Source organism: Sphaeroforma arctica, assembly GCF_001186125.1.
Source record: "Sphaeroforma arctica JP610 unplaced genomic scaffold supercont1.16, whole genome shotgun sequence".
Lineage (NCBI taxonomy): Eukaryota > Ichthyosporea > Ichthyophonida > Sphaeroforma > Sphaeroforma arctica.
Genome location: NW_014040542.1, coordinates 138,421 through 150,002, shown reverse-complemented (window position 1 = coordinate 150,002; position 11,582 = coordinate 138,421). Strand labels below are relative to the sequence as shown.

General features: G+C 43.4%; 2 protein-coding genes across 2 annotated transcripts; both read right to left on the bottom strand.

Moving 5' to 3' along the window:
- Positions 1-932: 932 nt before the first annotated feature.
- On the bottom strand, positions 933-1,500 carry SARC_00515 (hypothetical protein; the record flags this gene model as incomplete). The annotated part of the gene is made up of 2 exons (XM_014305801.1): positions 1,015-1,500; positions 933-970 (listed from the first exon to the last, which is right to left on the bottom strand). Exons 1-2 carry the CDS (start codon positions 1,412-1,414, stop codon positions 933-935), a joined length of 438 nt encoding a protein of 145 aa, XP_014161276.1. The 5' UTR covers positions 1,415-1,500.
- Positions 1,501-2,108: 608 nt separating this feature from the next.
- Positions 2,109-11,256, bottom strand: SARC_00514 (hypothetical protein; the record flags this gene model as incomplete). Its single annotated transcript, XM_014305800.1, has 14 exons — positions 2,109-2,499; positions 3,058-3,252; positions 3,452-3,575; positions 4,255-4,452; positions 5,221-5,282; positions 6,131-6,276; positions 6,618-6,758; positions 7,738-7,816; positions 8,139-8,266; positions 8,661-8,792; positions 9,132-9,301; positions 10,002-10,286; positions 10,445-10,547; positions 11,121-11,256. The coding sequence occupies 14 exons, from the start codon at positions 11,254-11,256 to the stop codon at positions 2,164-2,166; spliced, it is 2,235 nt and encodes a 744-aa protein (XP_014161275.1). The 3' UTR covers positions 2,109-2,163.
- Positions 11,257-11,582: the final 326 nt, after the last annotated feature.

Below are 11,582 nucleotides of genomic sequence, written 5' to 3'. Positions count from 1 at the left end.
TATAAATATAAATATATGTATATAATATAGTAGCAGAATAATAAAATAACATAATAATATATATACATATACATACATATAGGAACACACGCAGAAACACAAACACACACACACATATATATAATACACATATGCATATAGCTATACATATAGATACATACACACACAAACACACACACACATATATATAGATACATACATTCACATACACACACACACATATATATATATATATATACATGTATATGTATATATATATATATACATACACACACACACACACACACATATATATATGTATATCGGTATATATAGATATACAGATTTAAGTATTGGTAGAGGATATACACTTAGGACAAAATCGCAATAATCTATATGCGTTGTGGTCATTTGATTGCCGAAGTTTTCATTTTTGTGTCTTTATTTTTGTCCAGTTGTACATAAATGTACGATTCGATGTGTATTACTTCACATAGGTGTTTGAAACCAGAACACACACGTTCCTGGGAATGCTTTCAGTCTTGCTACATGAACTGAAAGCCATTAATTTTGCTTCAACGCGAATGAGTTGACGCTTATAAAACGGCACAAGTTTGGTATTTTCATATCTGTGTTCGTGTGAACATGCAGCCAATGCGTATCAAGCAGTTCAGGGCAGGCAACTTACGTACGAAACATAGGGTATGCAATAAATTTGCACCGTTTGTCCGCGTAAAGATAAATATGTTCAGCAGATATGTGCAATCACGCAGTTTCAAACGAATAGACGGGACAATGAAGAGACAACTTGATACCATCAGCCAGGAAGATGGCTACACGTGTTCGTATATACTTGATAAAGAAGTTACGTATCTAGTTGATAAAGAAGTTAGCAAACGACAACCGATACTGTAAAGCACAATATAACGATCAACAAGCATTCTTGCCCATGTTCATTGTCTTCCTCTAAATGCGTGCTTAATATTGTACTCTACATTCAAAAAACAAATCTAAATCGTTTGAAGATATTATTACCTTTGCAGTATTCAGCCGCGACGTTCCCGGATGCCGCGTCCAAATCCTCCATTAACTTTCCGAAGCGCATTCCACCGTCGAAGCTCTCGTATGCAGCCCTGAACGTTTCATTCGATCCGAAGGGCAAAAGCAACTCAAATTTGCCGGAACGTTCGGAATCTCCGGCCTCATTTCTCATACGCCATAACCGTACCGTGGTTGGGGTTCGTAAGCCGCCATAGTCTTCCAGGCTTTCTGAAGCGGTCGCCTGTTTGGCACACTGCCGGTTGTATGTGGCACAGAAAAATCGCAAACCTTTTCTAGGTTGCAAAAACCTAGTGGTGGCGGAGAGCATACTTTTGTGAACTAGTGGATAACCAGGACATATCGCTTGGACGAAGGGATGCCTCAGGGTAGTCATTATATGGCCTTCTTTTCAGGTATAACGAGTTAACCACTACGTAGGTGTGTTTTAGTGAGCTGAAAGTAAATACATGTATTGACGAGTCTATGACTGTCTTAAGGTCTCTTGAGTCTTGATTGTACATATGCATTGTGGAATACCTAACTAGGAGCAGACATCAAAAACCCGATGATTTAGAATATTTATAGAGGTTGACCCAGAGAGTACATTGAGGAATCATTTTCATTGGCAGTTAGATGTCGCAAATTCGTCGTCTTGACGAGTAGTAAACGTAAATATGTTTAATCTCATCCCGATCGGGCCAATGTTTCAAAAGTTATGATGTTTTCAGTTTGTACATACCAGTGCTGGGTCAAACTACTAAAACTAGCCACATGTAGGCATTATATCAGTCTATCCATACCCAACAGACCTTTCTGGCTGGTACAAACTGAAATCCATAACTTTTAAACCAATAGTCCGATCGGGATGAGATTAAATCCACATACGTTTTATAGTCTGATCGAGGTTAAGCTGGGTGAAATTAATCAAGTCAGGGGGCTGTCTGATAGAACTCCCAGAGCAGGTCGTGTATTAATATGACGAGTATCTTTTTGTATTCGCAATACTTTGTAATATCGCAGTATACTACCCATTCTGAGCGGCTGTGCACCAATAAACCGAACTCAAGAATCGATTACTCTTCAACGTCTCGGTATTGTGTTTGAATCATTCATTTATTGGTCCTAACTCGTTATATTTGCATACTACCATTCGACATTGTCGGGGTTCTCCACACTCGCCAGCTCTATCTCCAGGGTTGACGTGGTTGCCGGACTAGCTGCGGCATAACTCTGGCCGCTGTTGAATGGTTCACCCATACGACCATTCACAGTAGGGTATGCATCCCTAATTACTTGTTCTGAATCCTGGCTATGCATAGAATTTAAACTCTCCTCCGAATTCTGCGAGCCTAGCCCCCTGCCCAGGAATGTTTCTAATTTGCGGCAGTCTCCTAATTTCAAGCCCAGATCGCGCATGTCTTGCCGCGTGAGCAGGTCTAGTGTTACGATGTCTGCGACATTCTCCTCAGCGAAAGTCTCCTTTTGCATCCAGTTGAAATTTTACACGCAGAGTCAGATTACGAGTGAGTAATTTGGACCAGTATAGCACATACACAGGTATGTATGATATCAACACATGAACGATTCAACATGCGATTGTACATGCCAGTACGGCTATCAATCTGGTACGAATAACAAAGAGCACAAGTGCCAACAACACCTCTGGAGGCGAAGCACGCTCATTGAGAGACGAATAGATTTCTCATTGCCTGATTAATATATATAAGTAGGTGTAAGGAAGATTAAATACTGCTTTGGGGTTACATGACCGAAGCGATATAGCGCCTGAGCGTCATCGCCTTACTCTTGGTATTCGCTCCACGCAGAAATATAAAAGGTCGCTCGAGGTTGAATCAATTTTCAACGAACACACACTAACCATGAGGCATATGGGTCTTATGAAGGAGTTCTAGCGAAGGTTTACGACAGACGCAGTCTAAACAGTATGTGTATAGTACACTTCGTTTCACAGCCATCATTGACAAAACAAGTAGCAACAGCTGCCCCCCACCCCCCGACAAGCACCCAACAACTTACAGCGATATGTGTCAGTTCTAAGCGCTTCAGTACGGAATACAATTCCGAGGTGAGGCCTGACTGCAGCTTCCCGGATGTTGGGGTCAAGGCATCGAACTGGGCACTGGCAAGTTTCATGGCTGGACTGCTGGTGGTTTTACTCAGTGTGGCGTTTGGGTTGTTGCCGCTGTGCTTGGCTAGCAGCTCGGCCAGGGCCTAGTATGAGGATAGGCATATAATTGAAATTCTGCATACTGACAAGAGTTTCCCAGACGCGGTATCAGGATCGGGATGTGCGGAATATGCGAGCAATACGCTGGCATTCACCTACGTAAAATACATGTATAAAGAGTATACGTCGTACTGTTCTGCTCTAGTATACAGCGACAACCATACGATTAAATACCACACCTACCTCGTGACCAAAGTCAAGTGCCAGTTCAATGGCGGACCGGTATATGGAGCGAGTGGCTTTGTAACTGTCAGAGAGGTTTGAGTGTGGCCGCGATGGCTCCTCCTGTCTGGGCGACGAATCCGCTCTGCAAAAGGGCACAGAATAATACAAGACTGACGAAAAAAATTCAAAGACTTTGAAATATGTGCACCCACAGGCATATTTAGATGTGTGTTATAGCAGATCTATACCGAAGATAAATCTCATATAAATCGCGAGAGTAGCCCTGTAACACATAGAAGATGTGACAGGCACATAGGAGTTATTTACTTGCATAAATTTTCATGTGTGTGATCTAATCTGATAATTTAATATACGGCACCCATGTAACTCTATAGCGGACACAGCTGTTGTTACAGGCCGCAATGAATCCTCTTGATTACAAGCGTATACTTCCCGATGATGAATGCACTAATGAATATGCACGCACATGGTAACATATACACACATGTTGGCCCTTCGCCGCTGCTACAATGTGGTACGGCAAAGTATGCTAACAGCACATGAGGCGCTCTTGTTGGCAGCATAGGCATGCCTCGAGCATAGGAGCGATTATCTTACAGACAGGTGTACAGGTACACAGGCACTACGCATCGATTCACCCACGAGTACATACTTTGGACAACATACACACACAGAGTTATTTACACCTGAATACACTTAACTGCATACACGCATACACATATGTTATATCCACGCAATCTTAGTCCACACAACCAGAAATAATTCCGTTGTTTGTTCGTTCGTTTTTATATTGTCCGCACCTGACAGTGTTCAGAGAGCTACTGATGCTCGAAAGTTTGGGAGACAACTCCGGACTTTCCAGAGGTTCCTCAGGTAGTGACCTGAACACTCTCTCTCCCGACGCAGTCTTCTTACCCATCGCCAGCGTGCGTTGGATCACATCTGACACTCCCTCTAATCGGCCACCCCATGAGGTCATGGGATTCTGCGATCCAGGCCTGTTGAGTGTACGAAAAGGGTATCGAGAGTAAGCGATTGACTAAATGTTTTTAGGTACCAATCAAATGCAGGATTTTGAGACCCTGCAAGATATACATGAGAAGTATGGTAAGACAGGGCGACTACAAGTGCCTGCTAGCCGTTACACTCGTGGTTGTAGTCGTGGCACGCGTCTCGTGCAATCCATAGCGCATCCACCTTGGCCTGTAGTGGAGTGAAGCAGCATGAAGGCCACATGATCGAGTGCCTATGAGACAGTTGCAACCGTGCAAGTAGTGGCTGTGTTTGTCTGTGACAAGTGATTGTGCCTCCACGCCATGGGGTCACGAGATTTATGAAACCCAGTCCTTTTGCGGATACGGATATACCACTGGGACTATACAGTAACACGGCGTGCCTCTGGCATTGGCGGCTACACTGGCGTCTTGTAGCGAATAAATGGGGAATGCAAAATTATCGTGCGAGGGAGCGCAGCCGAGGCTCGGGGCTTGTGCGACTATACAACAAGTGACAATGTGTGGACTCTGCGCCAATTGCGCCCACAAATAGAGTGAATAGAACATGCATGAGCAAAGTTACACCGTTGACTGTTCATATACACACTGAAGCAAATGCCGCGCATACGGGTATGTTTGAGTACGTTTAAATCCGCATACAATGTGCAAAACACAGCGTACAAGGTATGAAACCTGGTGACATACAGAAACATCACCCATCAGAAACACCTGCAATCACTGCAATTGGCCATACAGAGACTACTGCCATACCTTTCTAAGTAGTTGGCAGCATCGCTAGACGAGTGCATTATTCTGTTGGATTCAATTTGATCCTGCGGGTTCAACGTAGGACATGAAGGCATTGTGAGATTTGTGCCTTATTTATAAATTTTATGAATTTTGTGCCTGATTCGAGAGGGAACAGAAAAAACCCCCCCACATTTTCACAGTCGCATGCTCGACCTCGCGTTCGAAGCTGTCTGAAGTGCTGGATTAGGTTGACTGGCTGTACTATCCGCATATTCAAGCATACGCATTTCTAATACTCAATCAAATCCCGGGAGCCACTAATGAATTTTTTAAATCACTTAGCCCCTTACCTTTCTATCATATAGAAATCAGGGCTATTTTACGTAGTCAGGGATATTTATGTAGTCAGGGCTATTTTATGTAGTCAGGGTTATTTTACGTAGTCAGGGCTATTTTATGTACATTTGCAAATCCATATGCGCGACTGCATGTGACTTCACATCATTATTCCAGCAACTGAAACGACCGTACATGTGCTCAGAAGAAACAATGTGCATATCAACCAGTGAATGGGTGATAACAGTCCACTATGGATGGTATGTATAATGGTAGGCTCCCGCGTATGTGATAATTATATTCTCGATAGTAGGGTTGCGTGCTCTGTAGATTGAGTGCTCTATACACTGTATGTACAAGTCCAAGTTCATTTGTACTCTTATTTAGTTACCATAAGAGAATTTGCATACACATAGTGGTACGCGTCGGGTATCCATACGTGGCCATATATGCCTAGTTTCCTTGTCTTTCAATACATACCAACCACAATACACACACACACACACATACACACACACACACACACATATATATATGACATAAAAGTTATGAACATTCAAGCACCTCCACTTCATATCATCGCAAGTGCGCATACCTCGTTCTCGAAATCGATGTAACTTTTAGTGTTCACATCCGCTCCCATCTGGACGAGGGCCATGGCCGCTTCTGTATGGCCTAGTATACTGGCAACGTGAAGGGCTGTGCAGTTGAAGTCACTGGGCGTGTCTACCTCGAAGAACACTGTATGTTGGAGTTAAGATAATGTTAGCCAATGAATTATTAGAGAATGATTAGCGCATTGGCCTTGAGAATTCTATTTAATTCAATACCGCGAGAGAGAGAGAGAGAGTGAAATGCATATAAATATACGTATATCATATAGATAATTGTCAATATATAAATATATATCCACACACACAGAGACCTACATATCCACACACACAGAGACCTACATATCCACACACACAGAGACCTACATATCCACACACACAGAGACCTACATATCCACACACACAGAGACCTACATATCCACACACACAGAGACCTACATATCCACACAGTACTATATTCAAGGCAATTACCTCGACCCTCCCTTTCCATCTGCAGCAGTGCAATTCCGGCAGCCTGGTTGGTAACAGCCGCGGCGTGCAGTGGTGTGACGTTGTGCACGAGATTGATATCGTGCCGCGCCGAGGGCGGTCGTACACCACAGTATGTGAAGGCTACAATGGATGGGATGGGGAGACAGAATGCGAATGAGCTTAAACGACAGCAGTGTGAAAACCTGACGACGGGCCAGTACTCGTTCTGGTTATTCTAATTACACTTTTGCTGCTCAGAGTTTGCGATTGATATTAACAGCTTCGTGCATGGGGAGCAGATTGCAGACAACACCTACAAAGTCACGAGGTGCCGTGTGCTCTTAACATCATTACTGATAAGCGGACTATAAACAGCGTTGGGACTTCTCCTCGATCACAAACGTAGTGAAACGGATACGACTTCTCAGCAGTGGAGTGGATACTTAAAACATCTCGGTGATCTTGCTTCGATACTAGGTTTCACCGTTATAGCGCATGTGGCCCACTCATTGCCAACAAATATAACATGTACGGATGTATGCCACTAGACAGTAGGCTGTGATCGATGTACACTATACTCTATACATGCCCTAAATGTATACAGCACATCAAGTGAGACCAGCAATCAGAACTCGCAAAGGGCAGTGAGTACAAGCGATTGCAGGACTCTTGAAAACGGACACAAACAGAATACCAATGCACCTGCGACAAACCAATAGACGAAAGGCTTTCTGCAGCATCACCGATTACTTAATGATTCAAGGAACGACACACAACGGTATAAGCTCGCATAAGGGGTGATCTAGAAGTTTATCGCATATTGCATTTGTTGGACATGCAGTGTATTTAGCTACATCTGCGTTGTGCCCAGGATAAAACGATGTGCATACAAAGGCGTGAGATTTACGGTCACGGTGGCGTGCAGTGGATTGTACACCAAACGAGGTGTCAGTAACAAACAAGAGTATGCGTGGCATACATGATGGTGTGATAACGTCGTCGATTCTTGCATCATTAGCTATGCAGTGGATTATGCAACACATAAGACAGTTTCGCTAGACAGACATGCTCACTAATATTTCTACACATACACGTACAGGAACACAGGTGCGTAACATACAGTGAGATGTGGTGACTTCCTCGTAGGTCGCGTTTTTCAATATGTACTGAATCATGTTCGAGTTGCCAGTCAGGCACGCCTGTCGTATTGCCAACGAAGAGCGTGTGATTGTGAGTACATAAGCGATGCGGGGCACGTTTATCAGGCACATGGTGAACACTGACAACAGATGTCAAGTATATTATTTAAGCTCAGCTGCACCGTGTCACCCGTTCCCAGTAAAAACTCCATGATATCAATAAAATACACATTCTTATCCGTACACAAACAAAATGAAGCCTAGAATACTAAGCGGCGAAGATATATGATATTTGCATATGCGACCTTAAGTAAAATATATCATCACCGACACGCATACGTATCCAATAATGCGGGAAACACAGGGGGTCATGGAGGTATACCTCGTACAGCATCGAGTGCACATCGGCGTTATCAGTCTTCAGCAAATGCTGACAGAAAAAGGCAAGCTGCGGCTTCCTATCCATAGCGGAACGGCAAGTGTTTCGGATCAGCCCTGTCTTTTCGGGGGCTGTAGACGTGATGCGACGAATGAGTTTGAGATTGACATTGATAGCGCGGGATATTGCATAGGGACAAATGTATGCATAGTACGTGCTTCCCATAATGCATTGTGTGCCTACAGATTGGCAGAATAGAGTTTATGGTACTTCATCACCGATATATATCGCGTGGCTAAACACGCTAGCGCAAAGAATCTCTATAAAGTATGTGCTAGAAAAGCGTGCACGAATAAAATAGGCACACTGTGGGTACATCTGTCATCTACGATCTGGAAATGAATTCTATCACAGCAGCCATGGGTCACACAATTACATGAACCCAATCCATCCGTATGTGCTGAAGGGGATACATGAAGTACATGTCCGATGCAAACTTTACAGCCATGCATGTTCCAGACATACCGTCGTCCGCTATGAACTTGATCACTGCCAACATGCCACGCATGGCTAAGTGCAGCAGTCCAGTGTCCGATATATGGGACCGTGCCACCAATACGTGCGCCATGGCGGAGTCGTTGTTCTTCATGGCCAAGCCTGCGTAGGCGAGAGGAATGGTTTACTTTTGAGTGGACAAAGCACCAGCACTCGGCAGTATGGAAGCACTCACTACCCGACGGTCGTTTTACTGACAACAGCTCTATTTCGTGAGCTGCCAAGGACTATGAATACGATAGGGCATCAAATACACAATATAGATAGCCTACTTCCCGTAAATGAATTTAAGTATGCGGTCTTGTTCATTCAAACTATTGTCGATCAAGAATGATATATCTAGACACTATAAATAGAAGTTCAGAGTATACCCTCCCAGCGGACACCATCACAAGCGTATCAGGCACCCGTACTCGTTCAAAAGCATCTCGACAGTCTTACCTACAGGTGTCTGTGCGGTTGAGGTCTTCCCAGCCCACCCGGCAGTGGGAGTGTATCTGGGGGTAGAGCCGACAGCGTAGGAATCAGATCCCTTGGCGAGCAGGAAGTGCACCACGTCACTATTGTTGCTACCCACCGCATAGAAGAGAGGAGTGTAGCCGCATGGCAGGCTGTGATAGGAAGAGATTAAAGTGAGATGAGCGCCGATGAGACGTATATCTGGTCGGTTGCTTTCTCACGTCAGAGCTATGCGTATTTCAATACACGCATGGCATGGCGTACAGGATTTGAAGAGTGACGTGGTTCTATATGGTTCGTTGTGTACAGAGATATGGCGTAGAGGAAAACCCAGAGATCGCCCCTGTATCGCTTACAATGCAATTGAATAAGAAACGTGCTCTTTCGCTTCTTTTGCGATGAAATTGGACCTGGATGATTCTACTATAACAAGACAAATGAGCAAAACGAACACGATAATTTGGGATACCATAAACAATCCATGACTACAGCAATTAATATGCATTCTCGTCACATATTAAAGACAGCACAACAAATTCTTAGATACCCGCACACCAAATGAGGACTTTAGCGAGTGATTGATTGTGTGATCTCCGTCTGCAGTAGCACAAGCTATCAGGAATCGCAAGCATCCATCAGCTTCATGCTAGGCTTCATAAAACCCTACAACGAATACAAACCAAACCCAAGTGCCTGCGAGATCGCAGGATCAGATTAAGAATGTCAGATCTCAACTAGTCGATATCACTTTGTCATATCCAAACACCATACCCCCCCTACACGCAGCCCTCGAGTTGCGGACTCACCGACCCTAAACCCTGAACCCGAAAAATCAAACCCAAACGGACATACGGTGGGGTGAACGACGGCTTTCCCGATGGGGATGTGGTGCTTCGCTTGTGCGGTATACTGTGCTTCTTTGCCAGATCCAGAGCATACCCATTACCCGCTATTTGATTGGCCGCCAGGAGTTGCTCTCGAAGATGCTCGTCATAGGTCAGGAAGTCGCGTGCATTAAGACCACACTCAGTAGGCGAATGGTTCACCAGTACTTGCACCACTTGATAGTGTCCTCCTTTGCACGCGAGGTGGATGGGCATCTGCTCGTATGTGTGGAGACTTTCCGTGGGTGTTGCCCTGTGGCAATCGTGCACGTACATGAGTTGCATTAGAGCGAGCTGGCTGACCACTTGACAAGATGCTTACAGAAACAACCAACTAATAATAATAAGCCTCCGGTACTCTGGATACTATATAACCAGTGCGGCTCGAAGTACATGTGCATAGGAACCTACCATACACTTTGTATCCTCTTCGTTATATCTGCCTTATTCCTCAGCAGCACATATGCCACCTGGCTGAAGCCACGGTCGCATGCGAAGTGGAGGGATGTCCATTCTGTACACGAGCGAGAAGGTAAGTGAAGAAAAGTTATACAAACAGCACGCAAGCGTCACACTACTATTCGACACGTAGCTCCAATAACCAGTCAGAAGCAGAGAAACACCAGGGCACATGTATACATCAAACCATTGGATGTTGAATACCATGTGTAAAAATCAGAAGGCTACAGTTGAAAGGTATGCGATGGTCAAAAGTGGTAATTAGATATCCTATGTGGGACAAAGTCTGCAGCAATGACCCCTCTTTCTATTCATCTCTAGCTAATATGAAGCGCAAGCAGTATACATTTGAGAACAAAAAAATAAATACAACAATAATAGTAGGTGATTAAACTAGGACCATATAAAACACAAGCTATCATGTGTAGGTTAAGACCTCGGCACATTCTCCAATGTAGAAAAACATGTATCCACCCGATAAACGTAAATATACTATCGTCAAACATGTGCGGATAGAGACTTTTGTCGCCGGGTTAAATAGAGCACTTGAATCTGCGCTCATACTCATGAATTCTCACAGAACCTTGCTAATCCGGACGAAAAGCATTGTATGTCAATACATATATACCTTCGATCTCATAGTCAAGATCCGCCGATTTTTGTGCATCATACTTCGTTCTATTACGCATAAAATTGGTGGTGGCATTGACGTCGGCGCCATCTTTGATAGCCCTGTCGACCTGCGAACGATAAAATCTTGACATTTAGTAGAATAACAAGCCTACATACAAGTTTAAGGTATACAATTACGTATATATCTGCATGAAAATAAGCGCATGTAATACTATCATAGCATGTAATCTATTTTATAACTGAAGAGTATACATATATATATAAACATACAAACCAGTATATATATGTATATATATATACATATATATATATATACACACACACACACACACACACACACACACACACACACACACACATATATATATAATATATATATATATATATATATATATATATATATATAATATATATATATATATATATATATATATGTATATATATATAATATATATGT